At 38.0% G+C, this 24518-nt stretch overlaps 1 protein-coding gene across 1 annotated transcript in view; it reads left to right on the top strand.

Annotated features, from left to right (window-relative positions):
• Positions 1-24518, top strand: part of BCAS3 (BCAS3 microtubule associated cell migration factor) — a 727666-nt gene that overhangs the window by 392583 nt on the left and 310565 nt on the right. Inside the window, exons 21-22 of the mRNA XM_042781927.1 lie at positions 2470-2666; positions 9856-9953. Coding sequence (XP_042637861.1) covers positions 2470-2666; positions 9856-9953 — 295 coding nt within the window. The remainder of the gene's footprint in view (positions 1-2469; positions 2667-9855; positions 9954-24518) is intronic.

Here is a 24518-nt window from a genome sequence, read left to right as displayed (position 1 = left end):
ACAAATCTTTGATAATTTTTTCTGTGGTTTTATTTGTCTCTTCCTGTTCTGGAATTCCAGTTACACATAGGTTGTTCCTTTTGATGGTATCCCACATGAACGTTAGGCTTTCTTCATTTTGTTTTGGTCTTTTTTCTGATTGATTCCTTTCCAAAGAAGTATTGAGATATTTGTCTTCAATCTCACTGATTCTGTCTTCCATCGATTCAGTTCTACTCCTTTGTCCCTTCAATATGTTATCTATTTCTGAAAATTTAATACTAATCTTCTGGATTTCTATCTGAAGATTTTTTTTATCATTTCCTATTTTTCATCTATTTTGTCATTTTGTTCTTATATTTTCTTCTGAAATTGTTCTAGGGTTTTCTCTGTGTTTTCCTCAGTTTTGTCAAGTGTTTTCTTGATCTGTCTCTCAATCCGTTGAAAGTACCTAAATATAATTCTTTTGAATTCCTTATCAGGGAGTTCCAATGCTGCTTCTTCCTCAGGGATGTGTTCTGGGTCTGTGTCCTGGTCCCTTGTTTCTCCTGCTTTATCTTGCTTCTTTATGTGGACTGTGATGGTCTGTTGTCTCAGAGACATTGTGACTTTTTTTGTTTATATTCAGTTGGTGATTGTATGTTGAAGTGATTCGTCCGAAATTTTCATCTTGTGTGGATGTTATCCGAGTAAGCAGGGTACTGTGCTCCTTTATTCACTAGTCAGCAGCATTTATGCACTCACCACCTGTCCCCTTTCCAGTTGTCAGCCTCCCATATGTCCTTCTTGTCTTTGGCACAGCAGAGCCTATTCTTAGGTCCCTGGAATCTGAACAAGATTGCTGTCATTTTAAATACCCGAAATGGCTGCCACTTGTAAACATTCAAAATGGCTGTACCCTCCAGACAGCCAAAAGTCCACAGCTCAGTTTGTCCCCTTCCTTGCTGTTTCCTTTTTTAGTCATCAGCCCCCAGCATAGTCATCCATGTAGCCCTTGGGGTGCAGGGCCAATTTTTAGGTTAATTCTCAGGTCCTAACACAACTTCAAAATATTCAGGCTGTCCATGCTGTCAGTATATCTGACAGTCTGCAGCTCCATTTGTCTCCGTATTCACTGTTTTCATTTAGTTTCTTCTACTAGTTGGTGTTTAATCCACTTTCATATTCTTCCTTTCAAAGCTTAGGGCTCCAGGATTATCTTCTGTATCTGTGAAAACCGGTTTCTCTTTTCTTTGTTGAAGGTCTGTGTAGCTTGTCTGCCTGTTCACCATCCTACTAGAAGTCTCCTCAAAGCTACTTCTTATATACTGGAAGCACACCACATCCCTGAAACAGCTACTCAGCTCCTCACAGTAGATTCCAAAATGGAGTTGATTACCCATCTCATCATGGGGAATACTACATCCAGCTGCTCAGCCACTCAAAACCAGGCCCAGCCAAAGTGACACATAACCTTAAACTCTAAACTTACTGCCATCAAGTCGGATCCGACTCATAGTGACCCCTCCTTGGGTTTCCAAAGTGGTATCACTACGGAAGTAGATTGCCCAATTGTCCTTCCGACGAGTGACTAATGGATTTGAACCGCCAGCCTTCTGGTTAGTAGTCAAATGCCTTAGTCACTAAGCCACATAACTACCACAATTTCATTCTTTGTCAATTTGGCACCTATATAGAGCCCCTTCATTGAGTGGCCTGAGTCTCCTAGTCCATCTGAGTGCTGAGCTTACCCCTTTGGCTTGACATGCCCCATTCTTCTGCCCCTTTGGCATGGCAGCCCTGCCCCCTCACTTTTTGGCAGCAGCTATGGCCCCATCCCACTGGCTTTCATGAATGGCATCTCCGCACTCCAGAACCAAGTTTATGAAGATCTGACTCTTTAAAACCTAGGAGGCTGTAATGGATTCCATCAGGAAGATGGTTACCAGTCTCATTGTTGGGAATCACTACATCTATCTGCCTAGCCACTCAAAACCAGGCCCACCCAAGTTGACACATAACCTTAAGTACCACAGCTGTGATTATACCTTTTGTTTATGGGTGCTCTAGTCCTCTCTTGTGGTTAAGATGGACTTCTTATTTTTATTGTGCTTTGCTTTATAGCATTTCACCAATATTGCATTTTTTACCATTGAAGGTTTGTGGAAACCCTGTGTCAAGCAAGTTTATTGGTGCCATTTTTCCAGCAGCATGTTCTCACTTTGTGTCTCTGTGTCACATTTTGATAATTCTCACAATATTTCAACTTTTTCACAATGCTTTGCACACTAAATAGATTATAGTATAGTGTAAGCATAACTTTTATGTGCACTGGGAAATCAAAAAAATCATGGGACTGACCTTACTGTGATATTAGCTTCATCATGGTGGACTGGAACTGAACCTGTAATATCTCCGAGGTATGCTGTATTAAGAGAAAGCATGGGGTCATGAAAGGCTCTCAAAGGGAACTCATAATACATTTCACTCACAATTCCTAATCTTTTTCAGGTTGAAATTGTAACACACACTGGACCCCATAGACGTCTGTGGATGGGTCCACAGTTCCAGTTCAAAACCATCCATCCCTCAGGCCAAACCACAGTCATATCATCCAGTTCATCTGTGTTGCAGTCACATGGTCCGAGTGATACTCCACAGCCCCTTTTGGATTTTGATACAGATGATCTTGATCTCAACAGTCTCAGGTAGGAAGTAAGAACTATGGAATGATTTGAATGATGTAGTTAATGTGTCCGTTTGAAATGAGTGTTCAAGGAAATGTTTACATTGCTCCTTTTAGCATGGTATCATCTGGCAGACTTATACCCAATGTTACTTGTGATTTAGTATCATTTCTTCGCATATCCCTCACATCCAATAAATATTTCCCTAGATTGAGTATTTAAGTGCAATTTTTAAAGCCATCCAATTTTATGGTGCCTTGCTCACATTTCTAATTGCTTGAAGTCTGATAATAACCTCTGTACACAATGTCTCTGATGCTGACATCACCTTCCAATTGTATTTCATCTGTGATTTTCATCTAATGCTGCATCTTTCTTCTAAACAACTTTAAATTATGTATGTTTTATTAGAATATTGTCCTGTTTAGTGGAATTATATAAACTTTAGAAACATTTACATTAGGCAGCAGGTTTATGAATTTCTTTTGATTTCATTTGTAATTTCCATTGAAGAGTTTGAGAATATAGGACCTTGGTTTGGACCTTAGCCTCCATTACAGATTTAATCGGAAGTAACTTTCAACTAGAAGTATCCTTTTTAATATCATTTCCTTCTCAGCATCCAGTTAGAAATACTTCTTTATTATCACTCTACCCCAGCTTTTTCCCTCTGGTTCTCCTACATTTCTCTAGGCCTCAAAGCACTATGGCTGTTGGCCTTAGTTTCTCCTTTAAATTGTTGAATCCTTTTTCAGACTTCTTTTTTTTTTTTTCCTTAACTCATCGTGGAAGGAAGACTCCTAACCAAAATGGAAAAAAGGCACATTTTCCTGTTATTGCTGTATCTGTAAGGGAATCGTGTAACTTCATGGCAGCTCCTTACTTAGAGCAAAGACTTAAAATGTAAAAATGAAGTGTGTGTTAAAAGACCCGAGAAACAACTAATGTAGGCAAAGCAGAGCCTAATTTTCTGCTCAAGATTAGCTCTGGACAAATTGATCATACTTACTAGTTTGCTTTCAGCTGTAAGTAACGGCAATACCAATTTATTTTATTTTAATTGAGATATAAATCATATAATATGAAATTCACCATTTTAAAGCATATTGTTTAATATATTCATCATGTTGTAAACCTCATCACTATCTATTTTCAGAACATTTCCATTACTCCAACCAATTTGTTTTTATTTTCATCTTTTTTTATTATGGAAAATTCCAAACATATATATAAAGGTCAAGATAATATCTGTTGCCCAGCTTCAACATGTCAATTTATGGCCAATCTTGTTTCACTTATACCCCAACCAACAACCCACCCCCATATCTAGATCATTCACAAAACTCAATGTAAATTGACTTAGTAATAAGAAGATTGGGAGCTCTGGTAGCATAGTGGCTAAGGCACTTGACTGCTAACCAGAAGGCTGGCGGTTCAAACCCACCATCCACTCCTTGAAAGGAAGATGGGGCAATCTACTTCTGTAGTGATACTGCCTCGGAAACCCAAGGAGGGGTCACTGTGAGTCAGGTCCGACTCAATGGCATGTAACAAAAACAACAACAAGAAGTTGTTTAGACCAGAAGAGGGAGCTTTACTTTGGATGAACTAAACACATCTAACAGACCAGCTTCCTGTTGCTCTCAAGAATATGAACCTTTTTTTTTTTTCTCTTCTCACTACCCCAAATTTGCTTAGGCTTGCTCAGATCTGGGCAAACTAGTCCCTGCCCCAGTGGATGGGGTTACCATGACTAGCTTACAAAAATAAGCTAGGGGTGAAATGGATGTTAGAAGTCTACCATATTGTCCCCTGGGGCAGTGATGCATATTTGTACATCAGTATTTTCAACTTTCACTACTATAATCTTTATTAAAAGACCCACTGCATCATCTCATGCCTCCCTCTCAGTTCTTTCTTCCTCACAACACACTCATATACTTGCATTCTGTGCTCTCAAGAGTTCCCCTTTTTCTGCAATTCGTACTTCATTCAAAATGCTTGGCATTACAGGCCCCCATAATCTGTTTGATTTTGCTTACCAACCTCTAATCTTCCACGAAAACCCATTATGCTTCCACCAAATCATTCATCTCAAGACACCATGCATTTAACATGTTGTTTTTAAGAGCCGTCAAGTTGGTTCCAACTCATAGTGACCCTGTGTACCAGAGAACAAAACACTACCCAGTCCTGCACCATCCTCACAATCATTGCTCTGTTTGAGCCCATTGTTGTAGCCACTGTGTTAATCCGTCTTATTGAGGGTCTTCCTTATTTTTTCTGACCTTCTACTTTACCAAACGTGAGGTCCTTCTTCAGAGATTGGTGCCTCCTGATAAGATGCCCAGAGTACATGAGGTGAAGCTCACCATCTTGACTTCTAAGGAGCGTTTTGGATGTACTTCTTCTAAGACAGATTTGTTCAACTTCTGGCCATCTACAACATGTTTAATATTCTTCTTCAATCTTCTGTATTCATTGTATATGAGGCAACTGAGAATACCATGGCTAGAGTCAGGGACACCTTAGTTTTCAAAGTGACATTTTTGCTTTTTAATACTTTATTTTATTAATTAATTTAATTTTTTTCAAATTTCTATTGTGAGTTGGATGAAAGTATACAGAGCAAATTAATTTTCCATACAGCCATTTGTACACATTTTGTTTCATGACATTGACTGCAATTACCCACAGTGTAACAGCTTTCTTCTGACTTCCTCCCTGTAGTTTACCTCTTCCCTGTGTCCTTCTTTCCTGTGCATTTCTGCCCCGAGCTATCTCCCTGTGCAGATTCTGTTCTTCCACTAGTGATCAATAGCTGTAAGGAGTAGATCTCCCTGATGTAAATGTTCACCCTATATGCCTGTCTATTGTTTAGCTAGAAGCCACAGGAGTGAGTTCAGTTCCAGATCTAAAGATTAAGTAGGGGCCATAGTGTCAGGGGTCTCATCAGGCTCTATCAGACCAGCAAACCTGGTCTTTTTTTTTTGCTTTTTTTATGATTTTGAGTTTTGTTCTACATTGTTCTCCTACTCTATCTAGGATCTCCTGCACTGATCCCTTTCCCAGTTGTTGATAGTGGTGGCTAGGCACCATCTAGTTCCTCTGGTCTAATGGTCATATCTCTTTTAACAATTTAAAAAGGTCTTTTCCAGCATATTTGCCCAATGCAATACGTTGTTTGATTTCTTGACTTTGCTGCCATGGGTATTGATTATGGACCGAAGTAAAATGAAATCTTTGACAACTTCAATCTTTTCTCTATTAACACAATGTTTCTTATTGGTCCATTTGTGAGGATTTTGAAGGCTGTGATCTTTGATCTTCATCAACAAGTGTGTCAAGTCTTTTGTGCTTTCAGCAAGCAAGATTATGTCATCTGTATATTGCAAGTTCTTAATGAGTTTCCCTTTAGTCCTCATGCCACATTCTTCTTCATGTAGTCCAGCTTCTTGGATTATTTGCTTAGTGTACAGACTAAATAAGTGTAATGAAAGGATCAACCTTGACATACACTTTTAAACCACACAGCCTCTTCGTGTTCTGTTCAAACAACTTCATCTTGGTCTATGTACAGATTCTGCATGAGCACAATTCTTTGGAATGTTGTCCATAATTTTTATGATCCACACAGTAAAATACCTTTATAAAGTTGATAAAACCCAAGTAATTATCTTCCTAGTATTCTCTGTTTTCAGCCAAGATCCACTTGATATCAGGAATGATATTCCACATCCTCTTCTGAATCCAGCTTGAATTTCTGACAGTTCCCTGATTCACTGCCTCAACCATTTATGAATTATCTTCAGAAAAATTTTACTTGCATGTGATATTAATGATACTGTTTGATAATTTCTACATTATGTTGGATCACCTGTGTTTGGAATGTGGGTATAAATATGGATCTCTTTTTCATGATTGTTTCGGTTACTTTGTGCTACTCTAACAGAAATATCACAGGTGAAATGCCTTTAACAAACAGGAGTTTATTCTCTTACAGTTTTTGCGATTACAAGTCCCAATTCCAGATGCCAGGCTCTAGGGGTGGGGTGGAAGCCTCTTGACCCTGAGCTTCAGCTCTGCCTTTTGCTCCCAGCCCACTGAAGCTAGAGGTATTTCTTTGCTCAGGCAACTACTGGCTGTTGAAGCTGACAAACCCAAGGTCAACAAGTGAAAAGACACAGTCCTGATATTTACAGGCCATTAAGTCAAGTCCAGAAAAAGTCCCAAGATTGACAGGGCATGGCAAACTACTGAATGAAGACTTGGCTACATGCAGGGTCCAAGCATACCATAAGCTGGAGACCTTCCTCAAAGCTGCTTCTTATATGCTGGAAGCAGACCATATCTCTAAAGGAGCTACTCAGCTGCTTCAGTAGATTCCACCATGGAGTTAATTGCCAGTCTCACCATGGGAAATAACTGTACCTAGCAGCCCAGCCACTCAACCAGGCCCAGCCAAGTTGTCACACAATCTTAATAAACTACAACAATGATGAATGCAGTGCTATTCCTCTTCAATCCGTCACTCCCGTCATGGTAACCCAAATGATTGCCTGATTCAAAATGGCCAATACTAGTACATTTCACCTCACTACTGCCTAATGGGGAAGCTCTGGTGGCGTAGTGCCTAAGGCACTTGACTGCTAACCAGAAGGCTGGTGGTTTAAACCTACCAGCCACTCCTCGGAAGGAAGGTTGGGCAATCTACTTCCGTAGTGATGCCACCTCAGAAACCCAGGGTGGGGTTGCTTCCAGTCGGATCTGACTCAGAGGCAATGAGTTTGGTTTGGTTTGTACTACCTAATGTTTTAGTTCTCTAGTACTGCTACAACAGACATTCCACAAGTAGGTGGCTTTAACAAATAGAAATTTCTTTTACAGTTTAGAAGGCTAGAAGTCCAAGTTCAAAGTGCTGGCTCCAGGTGAAGAGTTTCTCATTCTGTCTGTCTGTTGTTCCTAGGAGGGTCCCAGCACAGAGACCCTGGGTCCCAAGGACATGCTCCACTCCTGAATCTTCTTTCTTGGTGGTTGTAGGTCCCCCTTCTCTGCTCCTTTCTCTCTCTCTTTATCTCTTATAAGATAAAAGGTGTTGCGGGCCACACCCTAGGGAAGCTCTCCTTACATCTGATCAGGGCTATGATGAGACTAAGGGTGTTGCAACCCACCTTTAATCTTAATCCTTTCACACCTGACTGGCTTATCACCTCATGGGGTATCTGCCATATTACATCATTGCTAAACTTCTAAACCACTGAGAATCATAGCCCAGCCAAGTTGACACAAATTTTTTTGGGGGTGGGGCACAATTCAATCCATGACACCTAGGGTATCAATCTTTACATGTTCCATTTAATTTTTGATGACTTCCAATCTTCGTAAATTCATACTTTGTACATCCGTTCTTCCAATTATTAATGGGTGTTTGCAGCTATTACTTCTCATTTTGACTCATGCCACCTTGGCAAATGAAGGTCCTGAAAGCTTTACTCCATTCACGTCATTTAAGGTTGACTCTAGTTTGAGAAGGCAGCTCTTTGCCAGTCATATTTTGAATGCCTTTCAATCTAAGGGGCTCAACTTCTAGCACTATATCAGACAGTGTTCCACTGCTATTTATAAGGGTTTCACTGGAAAATTTTTTCAGAAACAGACCACCACATCCTTCTTCCTGGTCTCTCTTGGTCTGGAACCTGTTCACCAGTGGTGACCCTGCTGGCATTTTAAATACTGGTGACATATCTTCTAGCATTGCAAGAACACCCAAGCCACCACAGTATAACAAATTGACAGGTGAATGGTGGGCATTTATCATGCTTGGTCCCCCAAACCAAGACTCTGCTTTTCCTAATCCTGCACTCAAAGTACACTTCTGGCTCCTCTCAATATATGCATTTCCCAGTAGTCTCAGTGATCTACTTCCTGTTACCGATTCCCAAGATCTTCTGTATTGTCTGTGGACTATGCATATATATTCCCCCCACCTCATTCTGTGCTTTTGCTTTCTATGTCATTTATTTTCAGACTTCAGTGTTCTTTCGCATCAAATCAGCTATGTTTATGTCATCTACCACATATCTGCAGATAGACTTACTGTCCATGTTTTCTTTCATGCTTATTCTCAGAATAATACTGACACATGACTAATATTTAGGAAATATTTATTTAGTAAATTAATTACTAGAAATACTTACATGTATTATTATAACAGGTATTTTTTTTCCCCTTCAAGTTGCCTTGGACTCTCATATCTCATATCACCTGTCATACAAAGATGTTTAGGTTGATAGTATTTATTGTAATACAGGGAGAATTATATCCTTTGCATTTATAGATTTGTAATTTTCAGGGAAATTCAAATTGTTTGTAGTAAATTACAGTTTTGCTGAGGCTCTAATTGAATCTTCTATGCTAGTTGCTAATTTTATAAGGTTAGCTCGGTTTGTTAGTAGTGATCCCAGCTCAATCATCTGCACCCACATCCTGTCATAGCATTTATTTATTTATTTTATTTTTGCAATGTTCTCCCCTCCCCTCCTCTCCTTTCCTACCCCTGGTAACCAACAAAGAAAGTTTCCTTCCATATATAAACCTTGCCTTGACTTTTTACAATAATGAACTAATACCATATTTGTCTTTCTGTGATTGACTTATTTCAACTCAGGATACTGTCCTTCAAGTTCATCCATGTTATACAGTCCAACACAACATTTTTATCCTATGCTTGTTGTCATTTATGAAATAACTTCCATTAAGGATTTTAAAAGAACAAGTTAATATTTTGAGTCACACATTGCTGCTTTATACAGAGGACATTACTAGCTATGGTACAATTCATGGGTTATATGGGGATTCTCAAAATTTTTCATACGTATCACTTGCAAGTGCCTAACACCTCAGAATAAAATATTTTAGTTACTTTCCCATTCTACTTATTTACCCCTTTGAATTAAGGTTAACTTTTCAATCCGTTATTTAGAAGGTGACTGAATATAAAATACCAAGATACATCAGGAGGAATGGGGAGGGGAGAGCTTATCTGCCCTGCTTAGGCTTGTGCTGCTCCCCTGCTTGTCTGGTTTTAGAATGAGCAGTTCTTTAATGGATTGGGCTATTCCAGCACTCCTGATTTAAGGTCTGTTGTAGCAAGCAGCAGTTTTGACGCCAGTAACATATGTGAATTAAATTAAATTAAATTGCATTGCAGGATCCAGCCGGTCCGCTCTGACCCAGTCAGCATGCCAGGGTCATCCCGTCCAGTCTCTGATCGAAGGGGAGTTTCCACAGTGATTGATGCTGCCTCAGGTAGAAAACCACCCCCAAATGTGTACTGGGTGGTTTGGTACATTTTGCAATCATTTTCATGCACAGTGTGAAGGATAATATTCATTTGCCCTCCTCTTTGTTTTTATTGTGGTGCGTGTATATTTTAACACAGTGCTTTGCCTACATTTGTTGCTAAACAATGCCATGCTTTTAAACATTCTTAAGGTTGGTAAATGATGCGGTGGAGTTGGCACTTGATTAAATGTAATGAACACAGTATTGAAGGCTACAGGGTTGATGACTGTTTTGCCTTTGATCACTCAAATGTGGAGAAGCAACCTTGACAGAGAATGTAAATACAATATATGGATTCAATTTACTCAACCTGTTGAGCATCAAAGTGCCTGATCTGTGGAAGTAGAGTCCAAATGCTATAGCTTGAATGGTTTTATTATTGAAAGCATAAAGTTTAGAAATTCATTAACTTAACTCTAGTCTATCTATCACAGTTATTAACTTCCTATCCTTGGAATCAAGCCATGAATATGTATCATTAGTACTGGGAAGCAAATCTTTGCCTTTGTAGGTGATAGATGCTATGTTAGTACAGCAAAACTATTTTCATTTGGCATGGTTTCTACATAATAGATCTCTTTGTAATAATAATTTTTTTGAACAATTTTAATTATGTTTTAGGTGAAATTTTACCCAGCAAATCAGTTTCCCATTCAACAGTTTATACACACATTTTTCCGTGGTATCGGTTTATATATCTGCAATGTGTCATCACTCTCCCCGTTTCCACCCAGCCTTCCCCATTTCAGTCCCTCCAGTTTCCCTGCCTCTCATCTTTGTTTTTGGGTATAATAATTCATTTTTAAAATCATCTCTAGGTTTAATAATAAAGAAAATAGGGACAGTGGTGCCTTGCGTTACTGGGCAGCTGGGGAACATGTGAAGATTACACACAGCAGGATTTCGTCAAAAAAAAAAAAAAAGTCTCTCACAAGTAGAATTATTAAACACTCAGCATTAGTCAAACAGTTGAGTTAGAGAGGATTTTAGTCTATCGTGATTTCAAAATCCCTAAAGACTGCTGATTTGATTGAGGCTTAAACAGTAAAAGAAAATGGAAACAAACATAAAACTGATTGCTGAAGGTCACTTTTAAAAGACCAAAGCTTCTGTTTCTGCCTCTATCTCTGGTTATATTTTAAAGTTATGTAGCTAACAGGTTTTGTACATTGCCTTACCTGGTGGCATAGTGCCTAAGGCACTTGACTACTAACTAAAAGGTTGGCGGTTCAAACCCACCAGCCACTCCACAGAAGGAAGACTGGGCAATCTACTTCCATAAAGGTTTACTGACTTGGGAACACAAACAGGCTGGCTATGAGTCAGAGTCAACTCAATGGCAGTGAGAGTTTTTAGAATGTAATCACTGTCCACTTTCAGGACTATGTGTTCATTTCTAATGTAGACTAGCACTTTGGAGGACTCATAATCATTCCTCTGCTTTAACATGGCAACCATGGTTTATCCCTAGAAACAAGCACAGAACTGTGCTAGCCTTGCTTCCCTGGATTGAATGAGGTATTGAAATAGGTGACTTAAACAGTAAGTCTGTTTGATATTCTTGATCTTAAAATGTTAACAGATCTTCCTAGTCTATAATTATCATTTACAGTTGCAATTTCTGGAAATGATGTACACTAGCTTAAAGTGTGTTTTTCAAGATTATAATAGTAGTCCTGGTTGGAGTTTTTAAATATTCTTTTTTTTATTTTCTACAAAAACCTTTTTTGGGAGATTTATTTTGAGTCCAGGCTTGAAGGGTATCTGAGGGCCATGGTCTTGGGGGTTCCACCAGTCTTCATCAGACCAGTAAGTCCAGTGTTTTTTATGATTTTGAGTTTTGTTCCACATTTACACCCACTGTATTCGAGACTCTGTGTTCTGATCCCTTTCAGAGTGGCAACAGTTGATAGCTGGGCATGATCTAGTTCTTTTGGTCTCAGTATCATGGAGGCTAGGGTTCACATGCTCCATTATTCCTTTGGACTAATTATTCCCTGCATCTTTTATTTTCTTCACACGGCTTTGCTCTGGATAGGAAGAGACCAGTAGTTGCACCTTAGATTAGATGGCGGGTCACAAGCTTTCCAGACCCAGACACTACTCACCAAAGTAGGATGTAGAACACTTTCTTCATGGACTATGTTATGCCAGTTGACCTTAGTGTCCCCTGAGATGATCCTGAGCCACCATAGCCAGCAACTCATTCCCTAAAGGTGTTTGGTTATGACTAACACGTGTTCATAACTTGGCCCCTGTGTGCTCTCCTACGTTCATGGATGTATTTGCAGCACATATAAATATATAGGTAGAGATAGCCTCTTTCAAACATGTATTTTATATATATATACACACACACACACACACACACACACATATATATATATATATATATATATATATATAAAATACATGTTTGAAAGAGGCTATCTCTACCTATATATTTATATGTATATATAGGAGCTCTGGTAGCATAGTGCCTAAGACATCTGACTGCTAACCAGAAGGCTGGCGGTTCAAACCCACCACCCACTCCTTGGAAGGAAGGTGGGCAATCTACTTCTGTAGTGATACTGCCTCAGAAGCCCAAAGAGGGGTCGCTATGAGTCAGGTCTGACTCGATGGCACATAACAACAACAACAACAACAAATATATATATATATATGGTCATGGGTGTAGTCCCATTCACCTTCCCACCCCTGTTCAGATTGTTAAACTGGCAGATTATTAATGTTTTAGAGAATAAAAGTGACTAGCTACCAGGAATGCGTGCCACTAAAGCAGTTACCATATGTGTTCTTGAATGAGTTGTCTCATTTAACAAAGTTGCCATATTCAGTATTACAGTCTGGCATAATACATGTTTATCATACAGCACTGTCTCCATTTTAGCTCTTTGTATGGTTGTCTTATTCATCAAAGAGGAACATCAGTGAACTGTTTGACTATAGTTTTGTTTATCTCTGTTGCAACAGAAGTTATTCAATTGATTTTTGAATAAGGAACTTGGCTTCCTTGCATTTTCATCACAGATAATGCTGTAGGAGTTTCTAGGATGTTGCTCTTAGATTCTGAGCCTCTGTCTGAAAGAATCATTCTCTCGTAGCGAAAGGGCTTCTTGATGACTAAGCCCTATCATTGTTTTCTAGGCCAGTTTTCAGCCCAGAAGCTGTAGTTCCTTTCCAAAGGACATGGCCAGAACAATGAAACGTGTGCTGCTTTGCGCTAGAGAAGCCTCAGAGATGAGAAATTAGACTTTTATGAGTAATTCTCTCTTCATTTACCTCCCAAGTGGTTTGTATCCCTTTCACATGAGGAACAAGTATTAAACAGAGATTTGAAATGTGTGAATACTTTTTTTTTTAATCTTCATTTATTCCTTCTCCTGTCCTCTTCTGTTTTTGTTACTTGCGCATTTTATTGTGGTTTGGGTGAAAGTTTACAGAGCAAATTAGTTTCCCATTCAACAATTTACACAGATTTTGCTTTGTGACATAGGTTGCAATCCCCTTAGTGTAATAGCACTCTTCCCACTTCCTCCCAGGGTTCCTCATTCCCATTCTTCCCTCCTGCCAGCCTCTTCCTGCCTTCTCACCTTTGTTTTTGGGCAAATGCTGCCCTTTTGGTCTCATATGGCTGATTGTTCTAAGAAGTATGTTCTTCACAGGTATTTTTGTTCATTTTGTAGGCCTGTCTATTGTTTGACTCAAAGTTGATACCCAGAGGTGTGTTCAGTTCCAAGTTTGAAGGGTATCTAAGGGCCATCGCCTTGGTGGTTCCACCAGTCTCTCTCAGACCAGTAAGTCTGGTCTTTTTTATGATGTTGAGTTTTGTTCTATTTTTTTTTTTCCTCACTGTGTCCAGGACCTTCTATTATGATCCCAGTCAGAGCAGTGAGTAATGGCAGCTGGGCCCCATCTAGTTCTTCTTGTCTCAGGCTAGTGGAGGCTGTGATTTGTGTGCTTTGTTAGTCCTTTGCACTAATTGTTTCCTTCAGTGTTTGATTTTCTTCACTCTTATTATTTAGATTAGATGGCTGCTCACAAGCTTTCAAGACCAATGGAGAGACCAGAGAGAGACCAATAGTTGTATCTTAGATGGCCACCCACAAGCTTTTAAGATCCCAGTCACTACTCACTGAAGTAGGATGTGGAACATTTTCTTTGTGGAGACTGTGGCCCCAAGCCCCCAACCCTAAGTGTCTCAGTCCCTCAACGTGAATCTTTTGTTGGGGTAATTCCATCTACTTTATCTAATAGGACCACTGTTTTAACAGACTCAATTTTGTACTGATGTTTAACAAGAGAGAGACTAAATAATTTGGATTCTTTATGAAAACAATTTATGGGAAGATTCTTTTTAGATTCTTCTATTAAAAACAGTCTAATAAATTTTTATAATTGCTCCCGACCCAGGAAGTGCTTCTATGATTATGATCCATGCAATGGAGTCAGCTGCATATTATGAAGATGCTTATCTCGAGCTTTCATTGCCTGTTGCTTAGAGATATGATCAGTGTGGCGCCTCCTCTTGTCAGACTTCATTGCTTTGTCTTACCTTCCAGCAGTTTCTAATACTAAATGTATTGTCTTTTTATTGTTCCTATGACACATTTTATAGCTGTCCTCCATTTTAGTGACAGCTCTTGCTCTGTCTGTCTAACCTGGTAGTGGTATAATTGTTTTCTGAGACATAAAAGGTAAAATTTAATGTCACATAGGAGCTCTGGTAGCGTAGTGCCTAAGGCACTTGACTGCTAACCAGAAGGCTGGCAGTTCAAACCCACCAACCACTCCTCAGAAGGAAGATGGAGCAATCTACTTCTGTAGAGATACTGCCTCGGAAACCCAAGGAGGGGTCGCTATGAGTCGGGTCCAACTCGATGGCACACAACAATAACAACATTACATAATTAAATAATGTGACAGTTACTGTTTTCATAGTGTAAATATGTTATTTAAACTTTGGGGTCTGTAGTTTATCTTTTAGATATCTATTTATTAATCTGGTAATATTGTTTCATTAAAACTAAAAGAGGTCAGCAGAGTATTATGTCACTTTTCCTAAGAAACCCTTCTTTCACAATTTCTTGATCATCTAGTATATCTCTGGCTCACACCTTCACATAGAAACACATTCCCTGAAATACATGTCTTTTTTCTTATTAACCTCAGTGATTTAGTTAAAGGATAAATGACATACATTTAGATAATTTTGGACTCACTCCTTCCTGTCTGTATATCAATATATGTATTTTAGACTCAGCAGATCTATATAACTGGTTGATAAGTAGATGTTATGGGAATAACATTTCATCTTATCATCAGTGATCCAAAAATATTATCCTTTCTAAGATTTTGGGTTTGGCAATTGTGAGACATTCTCTTCTGAGCCAAAGAGAAGATTATTCTGCAAATGGACATTTTGTAAGATTTTATTCTTAGACACAGGCTACCCAAAACAATGTGCTTTGAGAGAACTGCTCAATTTTTCCCATGTCTAACTACTGCTAACCAGAAAGCTGGCAGTTCATATGTACCAGTCCCTCCTCAGAAGGAAGATTGGGCAATCTACTTCCATAGTGATACCACCTCGGAAACCCAAGGAGGGGTCGCTATGAGTTGGGTCTGACTCGACGGCAGTGAGTTTTTTTTTTTTTTTCCCAAACTAATTAATGTCAATATCTCTGAGATACCAATTGTATTTCTAGGCAAAGCACCTCATGGATTTCCTTGACAAGTTATAAGCTTAACTTTTTTCCCTGTACATTTTTTTGTTTAGGTATCTAAATGTTTCTTCCCATTGCTTGTCCGTTATAACACTGTGCCATTCTTTACATAAAGTTGTAGGACCTCTGAAAAGACAGCAGAGAGATAGCTGTCAATGCTCCTCTTGAATGCTTCTCAGATTTATGAATCTTACCAGATTCTTATCGATGGCTTATACTGTGTACCTGTTAGATAACTTAATAGCATCTTTAATTGCTTTGAGATCATAAAAGCAAAGATCCTACAGAGATCTGGTCCATCTTGAGTTTGTTGTTCCTAGTTTGTAATTGGTATTTATTAGAAAGAACTCAAAATAACTTGGATTAAAAGATAAATTAATGCTTGAACTGTATGAAGAGCACATCTTTTTCAAACTCTTATCAATTAACAAAAGGGCTCTGATGGCACAGTGTCTAAGGCATTTGACTGCTAACCAGAAGGCTGGCAGTTCAAACTCACCAGCCACTACTTCCATAGAGATACCATCTCGGAAACCCAAGGAGGGGACGCTATGAGTCGAATCGACTTGACAGTAGTGAGTGTGGCTTTGATATCAAGTATAAATCAAACATCTTTGTCAAACTTTAATAAAGGATACATTTTACAGAGAGAAAGTTATAACCAGTGGTGGGAGCAGGATTTATGTAAGTTTCTGAGGTTGGTGATAGTGATGGAAGTACAGTTTTGCCATACAAGTTAAATGAGTGCTTATCCTTCCGAGCAGGCTTTGATACATAGGTATAAATATTATATTTCAATAAATAGGGACAAGGTTGAGGACCTTGTGTTTGTTGTTGGCCTTGATTCAAGGAAAATATTATTTTTGTTGCAAAGTTGAAGTAATCTAAATAATTTCTAAGAAATTAGAAGAATCAATTCAGTTGGTAATATTTGAGCACCTAATTTTGTCCAGTATGAAACTAACTTATTATGGAAGATAGTTATACTCTTAAAAATCCCAAACTGTGTCAATAGACAACCAAACGTACTGAAAATACACAAGCAGCAGAAGATAAACACTAACAGCAAAAGATTGGGGTTTTCTAATAATTAAAATGTTAGGTTCATCAAAAGACCAAAAGAGTCACAAGAGACCCTACAGATTGTGAAAAAATATTTGGCAATGACATATCTGACAAGGGCCTTATCTCTAAAATTTATAGAAAACTTCAACACCTCAACATCAAAAATACAAACAATACAGTTAAAGTATGGGCAAAAGGCATGAACAGACACTTCTCCAAAGAAGATAGTCAGGCAGCCAGCAAACACGTAAAGAAATGTTCACTATCATTAGTCATTGAGCTATGGTGGTATAGTCGGTAAGGCATTTGGCTGCTAACCAGAAAGTTGGCAGTTCAAACCCACCAGCCACTCCGTGGAAGGAAGATGGGGCAATCTACTTCTGTAAAGAATTATGGCCTCGGAAACCCAGTGAGCGTTGCTATGAGAGATGCAAGTCAAAACAACGGTGAGATAGCATCTCACCCCAGCAATAATAGCAAAGTTCAACAAGACAGAAAAGAACAGATGCTGGCATGGATGTAGAGAGATTGGGACTCTCATACAATGCTGGTGGGACTGTAAAATTATACAAACACTGGTAGAAATGGTATGGTGATTCCTTAAAAAGTTGGAAATAGAAGTACTATTCAATTCAGCATTTCCATTACTAGGTATATACCTTAAATAAATGAGAACCAGGGCATGAGTGGATATACGCACACCCATGTTCATTGCAGCACTATTCACAATAGCAAAGAGACAGAAACAACTAAGTGTCTATCAGCAGAGGAATGGATTAACCAAACTATGGTACATACACACAATGAACTACTATGCAACACTAAAGAATAATGTAGAATCTGCAAAACACCTCATAACGTGGATGAACTTGGAGGACATTATGCTGAAGGCAGTAAGTCCATCATAAAGGATGAATATTGTATCAGGCCACTATTATAATAAATCAAGGAAAGGTTTACATATGGGAGGAAACTTTCTTTGTTGATTACCAGGGGTCAGAGGGGTGGGGTTGGGGAAATTGCTAGATAGGTAAGAGACAGGTATTGATTTGGGTGAAGGGAAAGACAATATACCAGAAGTGAGTGACCAACAAAATAACACTAAGGAAAAGGAAGACGCAGAGAGGTGCACAGGAGTTTCAGACTACAAAGAAACACTTTTCCATACATATTACTGCATAATCAGTAATAAGAAACATCAGTCTACTTGTGGATACATAGGTTGAATGATCAGGTACGTCTAGGCAAAAGGGAATATACCCATGACCATATGTAAGTTTGGCAGGTGATACTTCTTCATATATTATTTATACATGCTATAAGAATGTCCATACATACAATAGAGCTAGCAGGGGGCAAAGTTATGATAACTTCTTAGCCACAGCCAGGCAAGCTGGGGAAACAAGTTGTTGGGTCCATGGACTTGGAACCGTGGTCGCGAGGGACATCAAGCTCAATTGGTATAATATACTACACAAAAACATTATTTGGTGAGTAGTATCTGAGGTCTTAAAAGCTTGCAAGCAGTCATCTAAGATGCAACAATTGGTCTTTCCTCATCCAAAGCAAAGAAGAAGGAAGAAAATCAAAAACACATGGAAATTAATTAGTCCAAAGATCTGATGGACCATGCAAACCTCAGCCTACATGACCCTGCGACTAGAGGAACTAGATGAGGAACAGCTACCACTGTCAATCACTTGGACAGGGATCAATGTAGGAGACCCTGGATAGAGTGAGAGAAAATTATGGAACAAAACTCAAAATCATAAAAAAAAAAAAAAAGAAAGAAAGAAAGAAAGGCCAGGCTTATTGGTCTGATAGAGACCAGTGAAACCCTTGAGACTATGGCCCCCAGTTACTTTTCAGGCCTGGAATTGATCTTCCTCCTGTGGCTTCCAGCCAAACAGTAGACAGGTGTATAAAATGAACATTTATACCAGGTTCATTCACTTCTAGAACAGTCAACCATAGGAGATCAGAAGGGCAGTATTTGCACAGGGAGATAGCTCAGAGGGCAGGAATGCATAGGAAAGAAGGAGACAGAGAAATGGTAACTATGGGGAGAAAGTGGGAAGGGAGCTGTTGCTTTATGGGCATTACAGTCAGTGTCATGAAACAGAATGTGTATGAACTGTTATATGGAAAATGAATTTGCTCTAGTAAATTTGCACCCAAATCACAATTTAAAAAATAATATTAAATTTTTTAAAAATTACAAAAAAAAAATATCCCAAACTGGTTTGGTTTCATTGATTTTATAATGCTCATTTGTGGCACAGTGGTTAAACATTCAGCTGCTAACTGAAGTGTTTGGTGTTTGAATCTAGCAGCTGCTCTATGGAAGAAAGATGTGGAATTTGGTTCTATGAAGATGTACTTTACAGCCTTGGAAACCCTACGGGGCAGTTCTTTGTTTTGTAGGGTCACTATGAGTAGGAATAGACTCATTAGCAATAAGTTTTGTGTATTTGGCATTTGGTGCACTAGCCCTTTGGTAACTACAAACACTTAGAATTAGGGAAATATGGTTGGGGCAGCAACAAGTAGATTACTTCATTTTATCTCACAGTCAAGTCCATATTGAAGTGAAATTGTCATAGAGCATGCTTTATCTTACGGAGATGATTCTGATGCACTGGGGGAAGAGTGTTCCTAGCAGTTGTATTTCCACTCTATCTCCAGTTGTCTTTCTAATCTGAAGCAGATAAATTTTGTTATTATGTCTTAAACCATCAAAGGCATAGTGATGCTGGTGGTAAGAAGCAAACAGATTTATAAGAGATACCATTAAATTTACCGTGGTGAGGCCACATAACTTTGTGATCATAAAACTGGAACTGAGTGACAGAAGTCATGATGTTATAATCATGGTTTTGAACTTTTGCTGAAATCCTCAACAAGTCCTTTTCCCTCCCAGTCCATTCTTTTCTGCATCTGTAAAATAGAGTGGATATTAATGTACCTTGGACGAAAATGTATTTTACGCTGGCAGGAATGTGTTCAAATTTTTTCAAAAAACAAATCCCAGATACAAAGGTTATAATGTTATTGAGAAATAGTGAGATTTATTTGAATAAATGTTCATAGATTTAATAGAGTTCCTGATATTTTTTGAGAATATAATGTGATGAAAATTCCAGGCATACACGTACCTTGGGTATTCAAAGCCTATGTGAGATAAGTAAGAGGATTATGGATAAGGGCAGAATTAAACAGAAGGCTCATTCCTGACCTGTGAACAGTAGTGCAGAGAGGAAAAAGGAGGTCATTAATTTTACTTTGACCCTATTTGCACTTGAAACGTTTAATAGATAATCAAAGTCAGATATTAAGATTGGCTCTTTTATTAGAAATGAGGCAGTTTATGCTAATGCACAATCAATCAACTATAACTTACTGAACATGTACTCTGTGTAGAATGAAAAGTCAGTTTTAGAGATGAAGAGCATCGGGAAAAGGCCTAGTTTGCTCATAAGAGTTCTCAGCCACGTGTCTGTCCCTCTGATTTAAATATTCCTTTCATTCTTCTAATATTTTTAGGATCTTAGAAGATCAGAGTAAAATTAATAATGTGAAAACCTTTAGCTCAGTGCAATTGAGAAAAAAGTGATGATGGTTCTACTTGAAGATCAAGAAACTATAAACGGAAGTAGAAGAGGCTGTTGGGAAGGTTTCTCCTGATGGCACATTATTTATTTGAATAAATCTTTGTGTCAACTAAAACTTTGCCTATGATTTCTCAGTTGCCAGCACTAAATCTTTGATATGACTTTAAGTCTTTCTTAAGCATTTTGAGAAGAAATTGATGGAATCACCCCTCTCTCCACCCCCCCCCCACTGTAATATATCAGGGCACCAAGTATTTACATTAGACTTTTTGACCAAAAGATCCTTTTTTTTTTTTTGTACCTTTTATACTATATCTCTAATATAAGGCTGGACTGGGTCTGTAGCCTGTTCCGTGTGACTGTGGTGGCAGAGGAACAATATTGGGGCCAGTATTAGAATTTGTTTAAGTCTGAACCGGGAATTCCATTTGTCTTTGTGACATGAGTGTCAAACTGTTAGTGCCACACTATTTTAAATTGTGTCCAAGAGCCTGAGAAGCTTATGCTTATAGGTGCCATCTGTACACTTAGAAACAAACAAAGAGCCCTTCTCCATTGACTGTGTAAGCCCAGTGGTCAATTAAAAAGCAACCTGGGACCTCACCCAGGCAACTAGTAAGAACCAGAGCTCCTGGTAACCCCCTGGATATTGTTGAGAACTGTCACAGAGAAGCTAAAGCAAATAATCAAAGTGAAAATAATTGTTCCCGGGAAAAGTCTTGTTCTGGATGCTTTGTGCAGTGGGAAGAATAACGATGACCAACTTAAATCTTTGGTTCTAGTCTCAGCTCTGCCAGTAAGTACCTATTTGGCAAATTGCTTCTATACTCAATGCCATCGTCCATAAAATGAGGCAGTTGAACCAGGTTATTTCCATAGTCTCCTGCAACTTGAGAAGAGTATAAATCTATACTTTGGATCGCCTTTGAAGAAGATTTTTAAATTGGGGTGTAATTTATACACAGTAAAAATGCATTTAATAATATAGCTCAATTTTTTAAATAATTTTTTACCCAGGTAAACACCATGAAGTTCAAAATATAGAATATTTCTATCATCCCAAAATGTTCCTTTACACCCCTTCTCATCTGACCTAGAGGTAACCACTGTGACTTTCATCATCATAAATTAATGTTGCCTATATTGAACTTTATATAAATAGAATCATTCATTATGTATTCTTTTACGTTCAGCTTCTTTTGCTCAACTTAACGTTTTCAAGATTCATTCAGTTGTTACCTCTATCAATAGTTCATTTTTTTTAACATTACATTTACATTACATTACAGTGTGTGAATATAGCATAGTTTATCCATTCTACTGTTAATTGTTTCTAGCTTTTGGCTATTTGAATAAAGCTACTGTAAATATTCCTGTACAGGTCTTTAAAAAAAAAGGAAAAAGAATTCCATTCTCTTGGGCATGCATATACCTAGGGCTGGAATTCCTGGGTCACAGGGTAGGCATATGTTTAACTTTATTAGGAACTGCCAAAAAGTATTCCAAAGTGAGTATATCATTTGGCATTCGTACCAGCATTCCAGTTGTTCCACATTTCATTAACATTTTGTATCATCAGTCTTTTAAATTTTAGTTATCCTGGTATATGTGAACTGAAGTTTTAATTTGCTTTTCTCTGATAAATAATGATATTGGGTACCTTTTCATATGCTTAAGAGCCCTTTTGGTGCGGTGGTTAAAGACCTCAGCTGTTAACCAGAAGATTGGCAATTTGAACCTATCAGCTACTCTGTGGGAGAAAGATGTGGCAATCTGCTTCCATAAAGATTTACCATCTTGGAAACCCTGTGGGTGAGTCAGAATTGACTCACAAGCAGTGTGGTGTTTTTTTGGGGGGGTGGGGTGGTCATTTGCTTATTGATAACTCCTTTTTTTTAAAATTTTTTATTCTTATTATTGAGAATATGCACAGTAGAACTTAAACCAAGTCTGCTATTTCTGTGTGTACAATTCAATGACATTGATTACATTGTTTAGTTGTGCAACCATTCTTACTGTCCTTTTCTGAGTTGTTCCTCCTCATTAACATAAATTCACTACCCTCTGAAGTTGCCATCTAATCTTTAAAGTTGCTGTTGTCACTTTGATCCCATATGGAGAGTTCTTAAAAGAGTACCATGCTCAAGGCAATCCTTTTTCACTAGTTGAGCTAAACTATTACTTGATTTTAACAAGAAGACCCCAGGTGATATTTTTGGTTTAAGTTTTAAGATTATCTCAAGGCAGTAGTTTTCGGGATTCATCCATCCTCCATGGCTCCAGAAAGTCTGGAGTCCATGAGAATGTGGAATTCTGTTCTACATTCCCCCGCCCCCTTTTGATCAGGATTCTTCAGTAGACTCTTTGATCAAAATGTTCAGTAATGGTAGCCAGGCATTGTGGCTAAGAGACAATTAGCCACACATTCCATACCTTCTTCCTGTTCCTGACTCTCCTTCCTTTGTTGCTCCAGGTGAATACAGAACAAACTGCCCTGCCTTGGATGGCTGCTTGTGTGGATATCTTCTTTTGTAACATACTTTTAAGTATTTTGCCCATTTTTATTCGGTCTGTTGTCTTTATTGAATTTCAGAAGTTCTTTAGCTATTCTGAATACTAGTCTTTTGTCAAATATATATATAATTTCTTCCAATTACTTGCCTTTTTTCACGTTCTTAATGGTGTCTTTTGATAAGTCTAATGATCCCATCCCCCACCCCCATTTTTGTGTTCAGCACAACAAAATTTTCACTAGTCTTGAAGATATACCTCTAGAAATTTTATCATTTTGGGCTTCATATTTAGGTCTGTGATCCCTTTCAAATATTTATTATTATATGAAGCAGGGATCAAGGTTCAGTTCTTTCAATTGTTCAATCACTATCATAAAGATAGTCCCTTCTCCCAGTGAATTGCTTTTTCAAAAATTATCTCTGTCTCTGACCTCTGGATTCTCTGTTCTGTTCCATTGATCTATATATGTCTTTAACCAATACCATATCATTTTATTACTGTTGCTTTTCAGTAAGTTTTGAAATCTGATAGTTTAATGCTTCTGACTTCATTGTTCTCTATGATTATCCTGGCTATTGTACTTTTTTTGCATCTCTACACATATGCTTATGTACATACATAGTAGAGGTTCACGAAGTGAGGTCCACAGATCACTGAAGGTTCACAAGACTTTTTCAAGAGGTCTGTGAAGTTAAAACTATTTTTATAATAATATTAAGTCATTATTTGCCTTTCTTTTTTGTACTGCATTTGTATTTAGTACATACAGATGGTGCAGAGATAATAATGGGTAAAACTTCTGGCATCTTAGCACAGTAAAGACAGTGGAATCAAGTTGTGCTAGTAGTCACTGGTACCCACTAACAGTTTGAAAAACTTTTTTAAAACTTTACTCACTTAAAACTGTCTTTGATAAAGCAGTAGAAAATCATTAATTTTGTTAAGTTTACTAAATTTCATAAATACATTAAATGTATTAACTGTTAATTCTTTTGTGACATTTCTTTATTAATCTACATATTGAAGTAAGACAATGCATAAAGCACAATCGTCTTAAGGAAGAGCACTTTGTGATTGTTAGTGTTATGAACTGAACTAGCGAATATATTAATGGATACCAGTTTTACTTGACAGAGCAACTGGCAAACTATGTTTATTTATACTTGGGCATTTGGCAAACATTTTTCTCAAGAAGAAACAAAGTAAGTTTGTTACTTCAAGGAAAATAAGTAACAATATTTACTACCCATGATAAAATTCAGGCTTTCAGCAGAGTGTTAGAGTTTGGAAAACTTGTATTCAGCAGTATGTGTTTTAACAGGTTCCCAGTAGGTAAAGACTTTTCAGATGAGAATAGGTAGTGATATTAACTAATTGACCTTTTAAAAAATACTGTATAATAAAATACATAAAATTTGTAAGATATGCAATATTTTCCACAGGTCTGAATTCATGATGTTAGAAAACTGTACATGGCTTAAAGACTCATACCATGTGCAAATGAGACCAAAGGACTTTAATGTACAAAGTACAGAAAGTTAATTGATATGGTTTCATATTCCACATTGCAACTAACTTTTTTTTTTTGTCAGAGCAGCACTAGGTAACCA

Source organism: Orycteropus afer, unplaced genomic scaffold, assembly GCF_000298275.1.
Source record: "Orycteropus afer afer isolate SDZICR_OR568_19922 unplaced genomic scaffold, OryAfe1.0 scaffold00196, whole genome shotgun sequence".
NCBI classification, from domain to species: domain Eukaryota; kingdom Metazoa; phylum Chordata; class Mammalia; order Tubulidentata; family Orycteropodidae; genus Orycteropus; species Orycteropus afer.
The sequence above is the reverse complement of the archived record's forward strand: the minus strand, read 5'-3'. Positions and strand labels throughout refer to the sequence as shown.